Genomic DNA, 20,625 nt, shown 5'->3' with positions numbered 1-20,625 from the left:
TAAAATATTTCCCTTTAGTTGCTTGTGCCAGCTTTGGACAGGCCTCATCATGACATTCATTCTTTATATTGTGCATCTTGATTATTATTACAGGCTTTACAAGGGTTACAATCTCTATTCAAAAAAGTGGTGTGCTCTTCTCCTGAGTTTGACAGTCTGATAGAAGGTCCATGCAGAAATGTAGGGTCGGGAGGGACGGTCTGCTCTGATTGGCTATTCAAAGTGATGAAGGGGATTATGGGTAAAGAAATGGTTAAAGGGCCCATATTACGCTGTTTAATCGCATGTATGTTATAATGTTGTTTCCTCATCAAAAACATAATCTGGAGTTGTGTTTTGTTTCATTCACACGTGTTTAACACACAAACCCTGCAGATTTAGGCTCAGTTCTTCTCTCAAATGGATAACACTTTGTTCCACCTTGTGATGTCATGTGGTAATGTGGATAAGTGCTTCACTGTTTTTTTAAACTCCATACACCAGATGTTTCCAACGTGTAGCTCGGGAGCTATCAGTAGGTCTCCACCCTCTTCCAAGTAGCTCGCCAAGGGATTTCAGAATTATACTATTGTGCTGAATAACAAAAATGTGGTTACATTCCTATTACGATTGTAAATGTATCATTTTGAAGGTCAACTTTGTGCACTAACAAATGGACAGTGGTTAATGTTTTATAGGCGTCAAACTGTACCCAAAGGCTTTCCCTCTTTTTATAATTATCTCAGTTTCTTACAGCCGCTATAATGAGTAGCTCTCTGGCATTTTTGTTTTGTAAAGTAGCTCACCGGAGGAAAAAGGTTGGAGACCCCTGCCATACACCTTCACTTGAATCAGTTGATAATTTCAGCCAGTCTCTACTGAACTAAAGCTAAAATGTAGCTGTTAACTTGAAAACAACCACTTCATGACCTCGCAAGATGGAACAGAACATTTTGAGCTTTGGAGCTGTAGACAGAAAGGATTACTCCTATGTAAATGAAACAAAACACAACTCCGTGTGTGTTTTTGAGGAGGTAACAACATTCTAATATGTCTTATAGGTGCATTGTGTAACTTGTCTGTCAGATTCTTTTCTCCATAAAGGTGTTGCTGCTTTGTCTGGCACAGAATAATATTAAACCTTTCTATCGTCATGGAGACCAAACCAGATCTGTGGAGAGGCGACCTCACTCACAGTCAGAATGCCTGTTTTTCTAGGTATTTTTGAGCTATAAAACCACCTGTAACTGAATAAATTTAATGTCATACTGTGGAACATTCGAGGCAGAGGAGTGACATATCCATAGAAACAAGCAGGTGACAGACCGCCAACCAAAAAGTTACACACTGCACCTTTAAAGCTAACAAGAGTCAATTTTGCGTAATATAGTACCATTATGAATAGGAAAGTGTATTGGGTAGTTAAAATGTTAGCAGAAGTAAACTCAGAAACAAGTTTGTCACCCACTCAACTCGCTCTCAACTTGCACCATAAAATAAAACATAAAACTGTCAAAAATAAGTTTTACAGCTGTTTATAGCAACATAGCTAACATATTACCGTGGCAACCAGACCTACGTGATCACTTCCGTCCCTCCAGACCCAACTGTCCAGCACTAACCCTGATCAAATAAAATGTGTCACTGGATTCTCTTCCACTGTGGGAGGAGGTTCATTCTGGTGCTGGAATATGGCATTTGTGTAGTAGTCCTTTTCTCATCAAAGCAAAGGTAGCAGCAGTTAAGGCAAAAGACTGTTCCCATGGTGTGCGTTGAATACCTGAGTACCTATAAACAGTGACAATGACAATGGAGCAGTTTTGGTCTTAAAAGCAGTGCAAAGCTAGTTTTCTAATGTTAAATACTGTGCACATAAAAATATAATGTGAAGAAATTATTATTAGTCATGGTCAAAATAATGATTAAAGGTTTAAAATCATATAGAAATACAAGATAACAATACAAATACAATGAAAGTGTTTTTTTTGTTTTGTTTTTTCATGAATTGTAAAATCTACCCTGCTGGCTTGATCACATGAACACCAACAGAAAACGTGGACTACTACATTTAAATTGTAGGACACACATAGATCCTAACTAGCAACAGGCTACACTATTAATAAAAAATTAAGACTGAAGGGGATTGACTCTTTTAAAGAGTACTTTCCCTTGACTCTTGATTTATGAAATCGGAGATCCAGAAAACACACTTCTTCAATACATTATGAACATGTGAGTCTGGTCACCGGTGAATCTCTAGTGTTTTCACATGGGTGTGATTGACAGGTGGATTAGCCAATCAGGGACATGCGTGGCCCGTTTTTATTAAAACAGTTATGGCAGTTTACAAGGAAAACAGAAAGGGAAAGAAATTTCACAAACATCACAAAAACATTGCAGATTTCAGCAGACTCAATGAGCAAAGCATGTTTACGTTTGGGTTTGAGATGCAACACAGGGCGTGGGGACCAAACTGATATCTGTATAATCCAGATATCATTTTGTATTTGCCAGGCAATGTCTAAGATCCTCCTACATTCACTTCAACAGAAAGAGATGAGAACTATTTGAAAGTTTAGAAAACATGGCAGTTTATTGTTGGCTGTTTTTAGATTCTGTGATGCAAAGATGTCACACATGGGATTTTATGTTTGTCATAAAATTATTAATCAGATCTGTGATATCACTTTCATGAAATATACACACCAAATTCTGCACTTATTCATACATTTTCCTGCCCTCCATCTCAATTTAAAATTAAAGGCTCTAGAATATTGAAATTAAAAGTACATTACACAGCTTTTCTGGTGGAGAGTCTGCTACGTTCTTGTCTCCATGGAGATGTTATTGCTTTACCACAAATGTTCCATGGTATGATATTAAACATATCCATCTAGCATTCAATCATTATGTGTGTTTCACTTGCTCAAAAACAGAATTCCTTCGGTGAAAAGCCCGCCTCTCCACAGAGCTGAACTGTAATGTAGCATAGTGCTGTGACATGCTTGTCTCCTTCATGACAGATATAGGTCTAATCTATACTGCGAAACATTCTAGACAAAGCAATAATATTTCTATGGGGAAAAAAAGGTGACGGACCCTCGACTAGAAATGTTACGCAGTGTTCCTTTAAGTAAAAAATACATTATCGTGTTCAACATCTGTGGTTTTACCCTTTGCATATTTAGACCACAACTGAAAGCTTCCACAGAACTCGCTCCTGATCGTCATCTGAGTGAATGTGACACCATCACAATCTAGAATCTATAAACAACCCACACCATAAGGGTACCAGCAGGATACAAACACCTATATCAACACGATTGCGTCTTTATAAACCCTCATTAAAACATTTACAGAACATTTCAGCCAAACTATAGGCCAAAGTGTAATCATTAACGGTGTTTTAGTTTTTAAAAAGCATGTGTCCTTACTGTGAGCAGGCTTGCCTTTTCACAGACTCGTAACTTGGCCTGGTCTGGGCACACAACCTGCTTGTCACCATGGAGATGTTATTGCTTTGCCTGGAATATTCCACTATATGGCATTCAACTTAAATCTCCTTTTTGAAGTATTGCTTTCACTTTCTACCTCCATGGAGTTGTGCAGGTGGCGTGCCCACTATCAGAAATGTCACACTTAAATGTTGTTGAAGTGTCTAAAGTGTTACTCCGTTTTTACTAGAGATTGTGGGATTTTTCATGGGAGATGCTGATTGTTTAGAATCCAGAGCCGTCGATATTTTTGGGCCGATATATAGGGCAGATTTTGATTATTTGCCCGAACTTGTGCATTTTATTTGATTTCAAACTCACCCACAGCCTTTTTTTTTACCACTATCTTTAAGGGAGCTGTGTAGTCACGTTTTAGCAGATATGTCTTTGCACTAAAGTGTTCAAATAAAGCTTTATGTGTATTCTTTAGAGGTTTAAAGTGCATATGACAGATTTTTATGATTCTCTAATTTTGACTTCATTTGGTGGGATAATAACTATTGTAAGTGTAAATTATAGTTTGGCACAAATCAAGAAGCAACTTGTGGAGAAACTGTGAAAAATATGTTGAAAATGACAGGAAGTAGACTTTTAAACACACTGATAACGTCAGTACTGAGAATTCTATACAAACGTTCAGCACAGTTTACACTTAAGAAACTTTTTTTTGTGTTTCCTTGTATTTGTCAGATAATAATTTCTGTGTACATTAGAGGAGTTTTTTTTTTCTTCTGGGTAACAGTTATGGAAAAAAATTAAACCTAACACATGGCCAAATTGGAAAAACAAATGCAAAAATCTTAAATATAATGATGTTAACTGTGTTTTAGTAAAATCAGCAGTCCAAACCTGTCATAGGCACTTTAAGACCGATATCTGATACACTAAAAAGTATAAATATCAGCAAACCAACATATCTGTTTAGCCCAATTTTTTTACTACAAGCCGCTGGTAAAGGACACATTGGTCTCCCTGCTGATGCTTTCTTTCACCTCTAGGGGCAGTGTGTCAAAGAGATGATCCTCCACCACCAGCCCACTTTTCCGGAGCAGTCGGCAGTTTCCGAGCGTCGCCGGAAGCCTGTCCAGACAATTCCCTCGGAGCTCCAGCTGAGTCAGTTGAACCAGCTGCCCCATGGTTTCCGGCAAGGTGGTGAGCGCGTTGTGAGCTAAGCATAAAACTTTCAGCTTAGTGCATCTGAACAGTTGCTTGGGTAGCACTTCGAGCTTGTTCATATTGATGGCAAGGTACTGGAGGCTGTGAAGGAGGCCAATGTCCGGGGGGAGTACCATGATGGAGTTGTGACCCAGATCCAAGTGCCGAAGCTTGGGTAGAGTGAACAGCGCGGGGGGCAAGGACTCCAACTTGTTGTGGTTAAGATGGAGCGCTTCTACAGATTTGACTTGTCCAATCGATGAGGGAATACTGGTGATTTTGTTATGCCAAAGTTTCAAACAAGCTAGTCTCTTAAGATGCTGAAAACTAATGATTTCCTCAATAGTCCTGATATTGTTTGCTTTCAGATCCAACTCTTGCAGGTTGGTCAAGCTAAAAATAGCATGAGGAATCCGTTCGAGTTCGCAGTTGTGAAGCTCTAGTTCAATAAGACTAGTCATTTTCTTTAGACTGTTCAAAACCAGTAATTTCGTGCCATCATTGTGGATAAACAGTTTGATCAAATGTGGCGAAAGTTCTGTGATGTTCGTAGGCATTTTTGTGAGGTTGCTTTTCAAACATAAGGTCTTTAGGTGCCTTAAATCGCGCATGGATTCGAGTCCGATCATTTTGTTATTTTCCGAGTTCAAATTCCCGACCAGATTCAGCTCACGCAAACTTCTCAGTAAGTAACCCAAGCTGGGATCTCAGCGACATCAGTGAATTTGACGTGAAGGCACCTCAAGTGATCTCGAAGAAAAGCAAAGCCGGTCTGCTCCACCTTCGCCGGACAGTGGCACAGATGTAGCTCCAGCAGACTTGTCATTTGTGATACTTTAGCCGTGAATCTCGCATCTGGAATAAGCTCCAGTTTAAGTACTTCCAGATCTGTCAGGTCAAAAACAGCATTTGGTAGACCAGAAAGCATGAACAGATGGAGCTCTTGTTGATCTTGTGCGTTGCGGATCACAAGTTGTCTCAGTTTTTCAAAAGTCCATTCGTGGTTTAAGCTTATCTCTCTCAACTTGTTCTCACTAACTTCGGATAAGAAAACGCCGAACCTTTTAGAGTAGAGCTGGTCGTATTGGTCGACCATGTGTAACAGGAATGCAAAATCGTTCTTGACGTCTGGAATGTCACTGAAACTACTCTCTTCTCGTACTTTTTCGAATGAGTATTCCTTAAGCGGTCTACGGAAAACCCAAAACAGCGAATACAAGCAGGTCATCCCGTAGATCAAAATCAACGCCATGTAGCTAATTAGCAGCTTGTTTAGCATAAAAGCCATGTTGTGTGTGCAGAAGAACCTCCCGTAACCTGTAAGATGCTGAATATCTGGTTTACATTCATGCTTGAAGTTGATTTTAACCAAAAACGTCGAAGTGTACGACAAAATCAAAATAAACTTGGCCGTTTTGACGATAGTTTGAGCCACGTAAAGCTTGTAAATGAAGTCACTGTCCTCTACGTGAGCTCTGAATTTCCGAACTTTCTCAAACAGTGCCTTGGCCTGCTCTCCATCCTTCTTGTCCAGGATTGTCATAGTACTTGGAACCTCCGTTATAGGTTTATCAGCGGAAACTTTCACCCCTAACATTGGCGTAGTGGGGCTTGGAGTGGCGTTGTCCTCTTTTTCTTCTAGCGATACTTGCTTCGGACCAGATGTGGCATTTGTTAGCCTCTGCTTGTTCTCCTCTGAGTCCTCACAAGCAGTTTCAGATAACGCTTTTGTAGTCCAAGGAGATTCAAAGCAACGCCCCAGAATGGAGACGAAATGTTCGATCTTTGAGCTAGTTTTGGGATACTTGAACCAAAAGTTGCTGCTGACCATAAGAACGATCGTATGGATAAGAGTCAGATATGGGAAATACTTGGAATACCAGGGCAAGGCAACATGGTAACAGATTTGGTTGATAAAAACGTACTGTTGAAAGTCTAAGTTGGTTTTCTTGCCTGTCGGTTGAGGTTGAGCGGTGTATTGACGAGGCTCTACGTGGGTGTTGTGGATTTCGTGAACAGCCGAATCCGGTAAGTCTTTAGTCTCCATGGAAACAGGGGTGACCAGGGGGGTTGCTGTGGCCGGTGACGTTGCCTGGGGTGTGGATGGGGCGTGCGGGCTGTTATGAGGTGAGCTTTCGGACTCTTCCAGGTAAGGCAGACACGCCACCTGGTCCTTGGTGATCTGCATGGTCATAGCAAAGATGGCCAACATGAGCATTACCAGCCCCAGGTAGTCCATGAACACGTCCCACCATGGCTTCAGGATGCGGTACGTGGGCTGGATGTCGTTCAGCGAGGCCACCTCCGTCAGGGTGAACATCACTGCAACAGACAAACAAGAGCAGTTTAGTGACCCAACTGTGGTCTGTGGTGCCTCGGGAAAAGTTCAATTTCTAATAAGACGACTTATAGAAGCAGCAGAGGGTTAGGCTTCTAGGTACAGTATGTATGTTGTTTGTATGTTAATGGAGGAGGTGGGATGTCACCTGCATGATTCCATGGAAATGTTAAGACCATACTTTGGAACGTTCTCCATGAACATATTGAAGTTTTACGCCATACTAGTGAAGATTATAACCAAAGGAATACTTTTATGGAAACAAGCAGGAAAAGGCTCTCCTCCAAAATGAAAAAATAGTAGGGATGTAACAATAACTGAAATATCGTGATATCGTTTTGTTTGAGTTCTCACAATGATATCGTGGACCATCATAATATATCGAATTACAAGTGTCTTTGCTTAAATGAAGAGTTATGGTGCAGCAATAGCTAAAAAAAAACACAGAGGGAACTACATACACCATGATCCTTTGCTCCATTTCGGTCTAAACTACAAGAATAAATAACAGTTCTAACACTTTTAAGTCTTAGTTCTTTGGATTAAGTCTTGCCAAGGCGTTTTAAGAGGGAAAAGTAGCATATTAACAGTTAAAATATCACAATAAATACTGTACCATGAGATGTACTCTATATTGTGAAAATATTGAGTAAATATCATAAGAGATTTGGATATTATTGCATTCCTAATAGTGAGTCTCCCCACCATATCATGAGCTTTTGTACGATATCGCAATAAATATCGTTCCATGAGGTTCATACCGTGACGATATCGTATTGTGAGACTTGGATATTGTTACACCCCTAAAAAAATGCTTTTATTTTAGTAAAAAGTTACATACTGTAGCTTTAATTTTAACTCTTAGAGCTCAGGACTCCATAAAATAACCCTTTCACTTTGATAATACTTAGGTGTCCACATTAACACAGAGTGAAGTAGACCTAAAAAGCATCTTTATTTTAAACTGTTTAAATATTTACTAAGTACCTGTTATGCTTTTTGGATGATGATACATAACGGGTATTTTTTATCTGCTAAAGCTACCAATGAGTAAATAACTACTTCTACCACTGGGTGCCACCATTATTACTTATTTGAAATGCACCTGAGTATATTACACAGATTAAATGATAGGTGATATAATTAAAAGTACTTTTTTTTTTCACTGTAGAGAAAAGCTCAGTGTCTTTATGTCTTGTAGTACTTGTAATGTTTATTCCATGGTATTTACAGTAGTTTCTGTTAAATACTTACAAGCTACAACACAGAGTAACACCACAGTGCCACAGAACCAAAGGGCAAGTAAAAGAGCAAAGTGCACTTGGCAATATGACAACAACAATCCAGGCCTGCAAATCCAATGTCTGGAAACTGTATTTTAGTGATAAATTACTATAATACACTTTATTAGCAAGGCTTAGTGTTGTCACAATACTGAAATGTCAAACTTGATTTAGATACGAGGGAATACACTCAATACCAATGTTGATACCACAATGATAATAAAAACACTCTTTATTTAGACTTTTCAACATTAAATAGCAGTACTTTTTACTTGTTTATTATACTAGTCTATGTGCTCTTATACTTGTTTTGATACAGCTCAAGATCATTCTTAATCTACTCAGGAAAGGTTTGTGTCTATCCTGTGATGTGATTACCAGTTCAAATGAGCTACAGTACTAGTTTTAGTATCAATTAGTATGTGATTTTTTATTTTTTATTTTTTTGGACAATCCTACAGGAGAGGAACATTATCAAATGTATAGAAACTGCTATACAGTACATACAGATAAATTACTATACTAAATGGGGGAAAAAAGTCTTGTGGCATGAGATCTTGTCCCATCCCCGGACAATAGAATGTGACTTTCAACATGAACCAATAGTACTTTCATTTATACTCCCACATGGCCTTACATCTGTGCAATCCCTCAGTCGTCCAGGTAGGTTAGTGGTCTACAGTCTGCATTTTATGATAAATCGCTATAATACTCTTTATTACCAGGGACCAGAATTAGAGCCTGTTATAGATCTTGCCCCTTTCGCTGTAGGACTTTGACAAATGTCCCAAACTGGCAGAGAGCAGAGACTGTGTAAGGGGTAGATAGGGAATAGAAGAGTCATTGTTGTCATTATATATCATTGGAATGCGTCTACATACTGCCCCATTGAAGAGGTCATACCCCAATACAATGGCATGAAGGATTAAGAGGTGTGTGAACCAAACTCACATGACTCTGCTCATTCTGAACAAATTAGTGTCAAATATTGTGTAATTCATGAGTTGGAAGTTTAAAGGTGCACTGTGTAACTTTTCTGGTGGAGGCTCTATCACCTGTTTTTCTCTGTGGAAATGTTATTGCTTTGTCTGGAATGTTTCACAGCATGGCATTAAACCTTTCTACCAAATCATACCAAGTTACAGGTCAGATCTGTGGAACCCCGCTCACAGTCAGAATGCCTGTTTTTTGAGCTATAAAGAACTGTAAAACCACTTGTAATTGAATAAATGTAAAGTAAATCTGTTTATTGTCATACCGTGAAACATTCCAGGCAAATTGCTCTAATCAAATCCCCTTGTGTAGTAAAAGCTGAATGGATTTGTTAAGTTTTTGGAGAAATGGCAGCGTGACCTATATTCTTACTGCTTTATGTTCCACAGCCATGTTTTCTCACATTTAAAAGAATCCATGACTCTCACCCTGGTCCTGACCTTATCTATAACTCTACAATCCAGAAAACGTGCGAACATAGAGCTGACACAGAGCTGACAGATAATGTGCACTGCAGTAACCTTTCTGTAACCTTTGAGCAATAAAACCATCTGTAATTGAATAAATGTAGAAATATTTAATATCACCCTGTAGAACATTCAAAGCAGAGCAATGACAAGAAGCTGATGGACCACCAGCCGAAATGTTACACAGTGCACTTTTGGAATATTTTGCAGTATGACTTTAAATATACATGCTCGTCTTCATGGAAAGAGGCTACATTTAATGCCTGTCACTGTCAACTGTGTGGCAGTGTTTCAAACTCGATGTCGATACTAAGGAATAGACTCGATACTAAATACTCAATAGGGATGTATCAATAAGAGAAATATCGTGATACTGTATCGTCAAAGTTCTCATAATAATATCGTGGACCATCACAATATATCGAATGACAAGTCTCTTTGCTTAAATGAAGAGTTATGGTGCAGCAACAGCTAAAAAAAAAAAAAAAGACAGGGAACTACATAGACCATGATCCTTTGCTCCATTCCAGTGTAGACTATAAAAAAAAACCAAAAACAGTTCTAACACACTTTAAGTTTTAGTTCTGTGGTTTAAGTCTTGTCAAGGCATTTTAAGAGTAAAAAGTCACATATTAAGTTTTGTTAGCCTCCACAAAATATCACAATAAATATCAAACCGTGAGATTTATATCGTGAAAATATTGTACCGAGAGATTTGGATAATGTTACTTTCCTAATCATGAGTCTCTCCATCATATCATGAGCTTTCCCACGATATCACAATAAATATCGTACTGTGAGGTTCATACCGTGACAATATCGTATCATGAGACTTGAATATCGTTACACCCCAGTGACTAGTATCCTTCTTGTATTACAACCATAGACTGTATATGAGTGGACATTGCTGATGTTCTAGCTGCTGTGTACCAAATAGGAAGTTCTCCAGGAGGCTCTTCCAGCTCCTTCTGACCCCGTCTCCAACTGACTTACATTAGGATCTTGTTGCTCCTCTCTCTGTACCTGCTACAGTGAGCCTCGTCATTTTGGTCTTAAAATGTTCACATTAACCTGCTCTACATGATCCTGATTTTTTTTTTCACTGTTTGGTCCATCAAAAAAATCTTATTCATAACGTAGAGCCTGGGTCCAGATTTGCTCCTGTAACCATGAACATCACGAGCCTCATTTGAGCGGCGCTGAACACTGGGTGATGTCACACTTGCTTAGTCCACTTCTTTTGTACAGTCTATGGGTGCAACAATCGCTCAAAAAAGACAGAGGGAACTACACAGACCATGATCCTTTGCTCCATTTCAGTGCAGACTACATGAAGAAATAGCAGCTCTAAGCACTTTTAAATCTTAGTTCTTTGGATTAAGTCTTGTCAAGGCATTTTAAGAGAAAAAAGTAGCACATTCACAGTTTTGTTTGACTCCACAAAATATTGCAATAAATATCGTACTGTGAGATATATATCGTGAAAATATCGTTTCACTAGCTAGGACCACGCCAACAACAACATAGTGCAAAGAAGTTTCTTGATAATGTACGAAGCGGGGCAGAGATGGCTGGTTCAGACTATGGGTGGGGGCTCCGTCTAAATCTGCAATTGGCCCAGCCGGGACGGGGACACCCCTTGTAGGAGTCTTATGACTGAAAGACAAAATAGGGGATGGGAGGGTGGGGTCGAGTTCGCCAAGACAAACTGGGATGATGGGAAAGGCTGCTACATATAGGCTTCTGGGAAATTCGAGGCGTGGTCGAGGTGAGTTGTGGTTCGCTGGTGAGAGGAGACGACGGCTGAGGCGTGGTCCTGCTCCTGAATCTCAGTTAATCATATTAACTACATACAGAGAGATTTGGATATTGTTACATCTCTAATCATGAGCCTCCCCACCATATTTTGAACTTTCCCACGATATCGCAATAAATATCGTACCGTGAGGTTCAAACCGTAACGTGACCGAGACTTGAATATCTTTAAACCCCTATCCAATACAGATGCTCCTTATTTAAACAATAGTATGCCATTTTCAACATTAAATCTATTTATTTTTTATTCCCATGTGGTCTTATATGTGTGTAATCCCTCAGTGGTGCAGGTAGATCCCATAGTGTCCATGGGTGTGTACTAGTTTATGTGCTCTTATACTTGTTCTGATACAGCTCAAGATCATTCTAGAGCTATTCAGGAAAGGTTCATTTCTGTCCTGTGAATGGGACTTTTTCAGCATCATTACTTGTTGTAGTGAGTAGGCAGTTTTGATACCAGTTTTAGTATTGATTAATATCAGATTTTTGATACTTTTGACAATCCTACTGTATAGTTTCTCAGACAAAGAAATAAAACAGTACAAAAACAAATCACCACATGGGGGCCGCAAGTGGTTAGCGTGTGGCTTTTGTACCCTGGTTTTGGTTTTCCATTGTTCATACTCTAGTCTATGCTGCGTGCTGTTATTTTGTCCTTATCATAAGATTAAATCACTATTTTGTTGAGTCTAGAATTGCAGTTTCAGGGGCCTGGTGTGAGGTTTCTATAAATATTTGGACACTCATGCGCTGCCAAAATGATTTCAAACAGGAAGTCGTCACTGGAAGCTTATAAAGTACTGATTTATACAGTTTTAGCGGGGGCTGTCAGTCGTGACGGTTCACTTCCTGTCTCCGTTTGTCATGTTATATTGGGTTAGCCCTCTGTCTAGCCATTACCACATGTTACATAAATGCTACAAAAATAGTGCACAGGCTTTGGGCAATTTATACACCTGACACAATAACAATAATAACACAAGATAATCCCAGTTAAACATTTGAAAACATACAGTATCGTTAAAAAGCTTGTGCGACAACAAATAAGCAGAAAAATACATCAATAATCAGACATAGTTACATTTTCAACACTCCGTAGATCTATTTTTTTACATATTACAACTAAAAAAAAACAAAATCTCCCCACTATTGCAAAGAAATTGTACGTACTATAAATATTGAGCCCCAAACACATGCACAGATTAAAGTTAAAGGGTTAGTATAATCACTTTGGAGCATAATGTTATAATACCACATGTTACATAAATGTTACACAAATAGTACGCAGGCTTTGGCCAACTGTTGAATCTAACAGTTTAATTCCAAGCACAGTTAGCTGCCTGTGTCTAATGCGTCATAGAGATAGAGTACTTTCTAGAATCTTTACTTCAAAATGATTATAATTTTGATATCAGTATTGTCATGATCCAAATTGTAAATTGTAATAGTAAACTGACTGAATAAACTGGTACTACTACTAATATTTTAATACACTGACAGTTTGTGACTTACTGATCTAAAATTGTCTTTAGGTTTCTAAACAGGTTCAGCTTAATTAGAATATAAAGGCTGAAGTTTGTTATGCAACTACACTATCAAAAATGCAAGAAGTATTAGGGCTTCACATGAACCAAATTTAAACAAAAAGGGGAAATCGCAAAAGCTGCAATTTTTACCACAATTTCCTCCCAAATAATCAAACATCCTGTCTAATTCTGCATAAAAACTGATAACCCTGTACTTTAAATCTGTACAAGCATATTCTGAATGTGATCCTTGTATGAGTTTATCTTCTGCACACTTTTAAAATGTGAACTTTGAAAAGAATCCTGTAATTAATAAATTGCAATTAGACTTAGACTTTTTTTTTTTGCAAATCTATAAAGTTTCCTTGCTTAAGTAACATTATTATAGTCTATAATAATGTTCAGACTGATGCTTAATGTAGACGATTCACACTATAACAAACTATAACACTATAATAAACTATGGTATAATGAGACGTGTACTCTATGTTTATATCATGCTTTTGCTTTTGTCATGGTGATGACAGACATTACAGTTCTCAGCATTTTGGAAAAGTTCATATTAAGGCTGGGCACAAATCAAACTGAATCGAATTTTAAGTTTAAATCGATTTGTCTGGGAGAAAATCAATTTGATTTCCCCTAACTCCCCTCTAGCATGTTCCTCTGGGCTTCCGTAGCTCAGTTTTGTAAACAGTAGGGCAGTGTGCAAAGAAGAGCGAGTTTCCACAAAAAGCACAACATGGATTACAGTCAAAATGATGATGGGTTAATATCATCCAGGGGTGTCAAACTTTTTTAATTGAGAGCCACATACTGAAACTTTTACAGAGCGAAGGACCACAGACCACGGCACAATGAAGTTAATACTTTTGTTAACAAATGTGCGGTGGCTCAGTCAAACCTCTGTTAATGAAACATCTTTAATAAGACTATGCACATTTATGTTAAGACTGTATCACAATAAAATGTTTGTTATAGACTTAGACTTAGATAAATGTTATTGATCCACAAGGGAAATGACTTGGACACAGGAGCTCTCACATCACAATATAATATAATAACAAAGAGAAAACATGTGAATGGTAATAATAAATTCTAAATAAGTAGCCAAAAGGGGCAGGTGTCAATAAGGCAAATTTTGAACATTTCTGTTACATAATTTATGTAACAGAAATGTTCAAAATTTGCTGTAAAAACTGCTACTGGTACTTTGGGCCTATTCAGCAGCAGGGCAGAGGGAGACCACTGATGTGATCATTTCTGAACATACTGTATATAGTAACATCACATTCTTTTCTTTTAGCTTTTATACTGTGTTCAAGGATTTTCCATTTAGAGCGCACAGCAAAAATTATAATTTGACCCAAAATTATTTTACTATACTGCACTACAACTTTAACTGAAATATTTTTTTTTTGTTTTGACAATTTTCTACAGATAAAAATTTTGAAAAAAAATAATAATAATTTTAATCTAGAGAAGGCAAACTGTCCCAGCTCTAGTTCATATTCTTTGTGCTGGTATTGCATGGCACTGTTGTATCAACTCAAAACAAATGAAACCAAAAGTACAACCAAACCAAAAAGACCAAGTGGATATCAGGGCTGAACGTCTTTGGTAGAGGTTAGTCCATCTTTATCAAAAGTGCCAGTTTAACTAAAGCACATACCCAAAACTAGAATACTAAAATACTAAAAAACTGAAATTTATTACCACCACTTTCATCCATTTCCCTTTTTTAGTCAAGTTATTTGTTTAAGTCTTGTTTGTTTACTCTTTGTTTAGAGAGCAGGAAACAGTAAATTCTTTGTTTAGTTCAGGTCCTGACTGTGATGTAAAAAAAATCTTCATTATTCAAATCAGAGAACCCACAACCAGGCCATAACAGCACTTTAGGTCTTCTAATCTATACTATATTGCTTTAAAGAGGGTCATTTGCACTTTCATTTGTTTCTTTGTTTTTTTTATTATTTTATTGGGTCTGTGTGTGTGTGTAATGGTGAACATATGTCAGCCCCGTGTCTTAACAGCTGTAGACTTCTCCAATTATCATCTGTTTTTGTGCCCTGGGGCCGCCGCACCTTTCTCTCCTCCAAACCCTTTGTTCTGGCTCGTGGTAATGACTGTTTGTGGTTTAGGGTGGCCCCCGGAAAAGGGCGGGGCCAAAGTCACGGGCGCGCGGGTCCTAAGTCCCTATTAACGAGTTACGACGAGTTACGACTACTTTACATATTTTACGCACGCACAGAAACTCGGGCAGATGCGAAATCTGATGGAGCAAACACTTTATTTTGCTCATAAAAGCCATGTTTTAGAATTTCCAACACATTTATTACGGTTTTTTTTTTTGCTCATAAAGAAAGATGCCATATTTCCTCACGTGAACGGCACTTACGCACTGCCGTTTGAAGCGCAGCGGAGTCAGGTGACTTGTTGAAACATGTGAAACTGGTAAGAACTGCTTTGTCTAGCGTTAAACATTGACACTGGGTACCCATTTTCTATATGCACTATCACAGGTTAACATAGGCCTGCAGGCTAAAAGAACAGGCATCAACTGTTACGCGTAAAATAACGTCCCCAACTATAAGAAATTTGAATAACTAAGAAACGTTATACTCACTGCCTCTGTGGGGTTATCTCAATCCAATTACTTCGGCCCGCATACCACTTTGCACGCTCTCCTCAGGTGCGACAAAACCTAATTCACCTCCCTCTTCAGATATCCAGACGTGGGGGGTGAGCTTTCCTTTCTCATAGCGGCATCACTGGCTCCATTCGCCGCGAGGCAGAGCCGGTGCGTCGGCCCTGGCTGAGCTACCGCTATCTGCGCACCAGGAACGTAAGGTGCTTCCAAGAAAAGTCAACCAACATGGAGCCAAGCAGCCGACAGTGCGCTCGCGGGGGCGGCGCTACCGGCACAGGGGCGCGGCGTGATTGGTGGAAGAGGCGAAGAAGGACCGACTGCGAGATTAGACCGTGATGCGTTTAGGTCAGACGCAAGAAATGGGATAGCAAAAGTTACAAATAAATAGAACATTTTCTCTCCCAGAAGTTACACGTCCTAATAACTTTGAATGAAGAAAACATCATTACCCAGTATGCACATCAAAATACAAAAATCGAAAAATTAATTAATTTATTTATTTTTCTTGGTAAATACCACATACACAGAGCAAAATTCTCAAAAACAAAACCTTATTTTCCATGACTTCTAACAGAAATTAACCATTACTTTCAGTCGATCCAACATTTATCCTGCAAAAAGGCCACTTCAATATCCAACATCTACAGAGACTTAATTCATTGTTAGATAAATCTTCTCCTCATCCCTCAGTTCAGTCGCTGATGCCTCGGTCAGTTCAGATTCTTTTATTAGGTTTGATTTACTGTCTTATGTTAAGTTATGTTTACATTCTTTCTTTCTTTTTTTCTCTAATTTTCCTTTTGTGTTTTCTGTTTCCAATGAATCTGAATGTCTGCTTTATGTGTGCGTAGTGTATATTACTGTATATATGTATAATAATATATTTTTTTTTTTTAAAGATAGCAAAATTTAGCTGATAGGTCTTGGGGAAATGGGGGGAAATAATGTAATCTGTTAGCTGTTGCCAGTTTTATACATTATTTAGGCCAAGTATTATTTGAGGTTTCTACATAGATACAAGAGCCCATTGAAGACATTGACTACTGTATATATACTAGTATTCTGGGCATGCACTGTAACTCTTGAACTTGCATCAAAACAGAAATTACATGATACTTTGCAGCTGATGTCATCAACATTTCCTGGGGTGTGATGCTAACTGTAGGCACTGCATTGTCAGAAACTCTATTATGCTTTAAATAGGACTTTATTTTAACCAAATCTGACCAGAAAGAACTGACTTACTTGGGCCTAGGGTACAACAAGTGAGATGATGTGGGCTGTTAAACAAGTCCTGCTCAAATTATATTGGTGTTTTTCAGGTTCTAGAACAGGCATGTCCAATCTATGGCTTGTGGGCCAAATGCGGCCCTCAGATAATTTTTTCTTGGCCCTCAGGCTTCCAGGTGAATTGACCCACATTATCTTGCATCAATTCAAACTTAACTTTTTACTGCAAGCTTTTTTTTGAAAAATCTATCTTGATAAAGCTAATATTTAATATTTAGTGTGGGGTTTTATGATCTTAGCATGAATAAAGACTGATGGCTCATTCTAACGTGTTAAATATGCACATATTTCAATTATTCACTGCATTGAGCACCAGTCTACGGTCGTCGATCGACCCTCTGCTTCATCTGTGTTTAGAAATGTGGCCCTTGATGAAAAAAGTTTGGACACCCCTGTTCTAGAATGTAGTGATGTGTCCCAGATGAAGAGTTTTTCCTATTAATTACATTGTACTTTACCAATCCAATCCAATCCACTTTATTTCTACAGCACATTTCACAAACAAACAGTTTCCAAAGTGCTGCACAAATACATAATAATAACAACAATAATAAAATGATAAAATAAACGCTTTAATTATATTATTATTAGTCTTAAAATAATAAAAAACAGTCAAATAAAATAAGAGCAAAATCATAGAATAGCAATAAATAAATAAAGCCAATAAAATACATTAAAAATAAATAAAAGACACAGAGGACCACATAATTCACGCGAGTACCACAAAATATCAGAAAGGTAAATTCCCTTATATGGAACCTGATCATTTCTATTATTGACTAGACCCAAGGCCCTGCTACATTGGAACAAAAATCTGCAGTTGAACAATATTCACTGTAGCTGCCCCAGTCTGTATTAAATAATATTAGCGTATAGAACGCTGTGATATCACCGGAAACAGTCACAAACTGCTAACATCAGCCAACAGTTTTTCACTTAGTTTTCTCACCTTTTGGTTGAAAACACCTAAACTGGACGATTAAGGCTCGTATTGATCATAGCCTCTGGAAATGTGTTGTTTAAATCTATTTTTTATTGTGAATATATCGTTTTTAATGTTTTTGGCTGTTTGCTCATGTTTTCATTGTGTCACCATGGTAACCACTGAACATTGGACCATACAGATATATGCAGGACACCCCCAGCCCGATGTCACTGCAAAGTATCAAAAGCTTCGTTATCTCAGAATCCTGAATCTAGGGCAAGACTACTAGACTTTATAGGTCAAGTTGTACATTTGCAGGCAGTTAAAGCACACGATAAATTAGACCATAAACTGAGCTGCTGACAAACCTTAAAGATGTAAATGTAGTGTATGTATTTGTACTGGTTCAAATTGCGACAACAGATATTTGAAGGAACTGGATCCTAACACAATACTGGGATGTTGTTGACCTGAAGTTGTGCTCTTGCCCACTCCACACCTCCACTCTGTTAGTATCCCGCCTAAAGCCCAAAGTTATCAGTAAATTAAACAAAGCTGATTGATTATAATTACCTTCACAAGCAGAGAGGGATGTACAATTAATATAGAAAAAAAGAAAAAAAAGGAAAAGAAACAACCTTTGACCCTGCCTGTCAGCCCAGAGTAGGAAATTATTAGTTCATAGTACCATACCTTACTTCTTACTTCTCATTACTACTACTACTACTACTACTACTACTACTACTACTACTACTACTACTACTACTACTACTACTATACTACTACTACTACTACTACTACTACTACTACTACTACTACTACTACTACTATTACCACTGCTGCTGCTGCTGCTGCTACTAATACTACTACTACTACTAATACTACTGCTACTACTAATACTACTACTGCTACTACTACTGCTACTACTGCTACTACTACTACTACTACTACTACTACTACTACTACTACTACTGCTACTACTACTACTACTACTATACTACTACTACTACTACTACTGCTACTACTACTACTACTACTACTGCTACTACTACTGCTACTACTGCTACTTCTACTGCTACTACTACTACTACTACTACTACTGCTACTACTACCACTACTAATACTACTACTACTACTGCTACTACTGCTACTACTAATACTACTACTGCTACTACTACTGCTACTACTGCTACTACTACTACTGCTACTACTACTACTACTACTACTACTACTACTACTACTACTGCTACTACTACTACTACTACTACTACTACTACTACTACTACTACTACTAGTAGTACTACTACCACTACTACTTCTACTGAACCAACTGGAGTGACTGCCTTTGGTCACAAAGTGGAATATAATTAATACCCTACTGCTGCTACTACTACTGCTACTACTACTACTACTACTGCTACTACTACTACTACTACTACTACTAGTAGTACTACTACTGCTGCTACTACTAATACTAACACTATTACTACTGCTGCTAGTAGTACTACTACTACAACTACTACTGCTGCTAGTACTACTACTACTACTACTACAACTACTACTGCTGCTAGTAGTACTACTACTGAACCAACTGGAGTGACTCCCTTTAGTCACAAAATGGAATGTAATTAATAGCCTACTACTACTAAGACTACTACTATTACTTCTACTACTATTACTACAACTACTGCTGCTGCTGCTATCTTTACTAATGATGTCAAACTTCCTAAAATTGTTCAAATAAAGTATATTTTTAATTCATGACTATTTGATGAGTAATATTTTGCTGAATGCTGAATCTAACTCTACTCTCGGCATTACAGGAATTTGTTTGGTTGCATTCCACTCCAAATATATTTAGCACCTGTTTCTGTGAACGTATGACCTATACATTTCCTCTGGGTTCTGCATTTCTCACATAAAAACAAGTTCAAGTTCCCTGTGACGTCTAGACTCACTAAACCGACTATCAATCTAATGGAGACATTCCTGTTTAAATAAAAGTCAAATAAATTGTCAGCAAAATGTGTCCGTTAAAGGTGCATTATGTAACTTTTTTGGTGGGGTGTCGGTCAAATACTTTTCTCCATGGAGATGTTATTGCTTTGTTTGAAATGTTTCACAAAGTGGCATTAAACCTTTTTATCTTCATGGAGATACTAGAAACTAAACCAAAGTACTGGTCAGATCTGTGGAGAGTTGACCCCGCTCACAGTCAGAATGCCTTTTTCTCTAGGTATTTTTGAGCTTTAAAACCACCTGTAATTGCATAAATGTAAGGTAGATCTGTTTGATGTCATAATGTGGAACATTTGAAGCAGAGCAATGTCAAGAAGCTGATGGATCTCCATGGCATCTCCATAAGCAAGACAAGTTTATTTGTACAGCACAATTCGTACACAAAGTCATTCAAAGTGCTTTACAGAATAAGGAAGACATTAAAATCACAATAAAACAAATCAAAACATAAATAATCATCATAAAATTAAAGCTTAAAATTTAAAAAGAGAGAGAGACATTAATTACATAAATGAGAGAGAAGAGTGCAGAATGAAAACCTTTCAGTCAGACACAGTTAAACAGAACTGTTTTGAGTCTGGATTTAAACAGAGTCAAAGTCGAGTCTGTCTCACATGTTCAGACTGTTCCAGGTTTGAGCTGCATGAATCTGAAACTCTGACTCCTCTTTTTTAGTCGTGACTCTGGACAC

At 38.0% G+C, this 20,625-nt stretch overlaps 1 protein-coding gene across 1 annotated transcript; it reads right to left on the bottom strand.

The window, feature by feature from the left end:
- Positions 1 to 2,283: 2,283 nt before the first annotated feature.
- Positions 2,284 to 15,959, bottom strand: lrrc8da (leucine rich repeat containing 8 VRAC subunit Da). The gene is given in 3 exon segments (XM_020917222.2): positions 2,284 to 5,316; positions 5,319 to 6,950; positions 15,677 to 15,959. Coding segments are annotated over 3 exon segments (2,538 nt in total). The 5' UTR covers positions 15,678 to 15,959; the 3' UTR covers positions 2,284 to 4,411.
- Positions 15,960 to 20,625: the final 4,666 nt, after the last annotated feature.

The sequence above is a fragment of the Boleophthalmus pectinirostris genome, unplaced genomic scaffold, assembly GCF_026225935.1.
Source record: "Boleophthalmus pectinirostris isolate CB_2022bp ecotype Guang Dong unplaced genomic scaffold, ASM2622593v1 HiC_scaffold_16, whole genome shotgun sequence".
In the NCBI taxonomy this organism is placed as follows: domain Eukaryota; kingdom Metazoa; phylum Chordata; class Actinopteri; order Gobiiformes; family Gobiidae; genus Boleophthalmus; species Boleophthalmus pectinirostris.
Note: the sequence above shows the minus strand (reverse complement) of the source record. Positions and strands in the feature narration are given on the sequence as shown.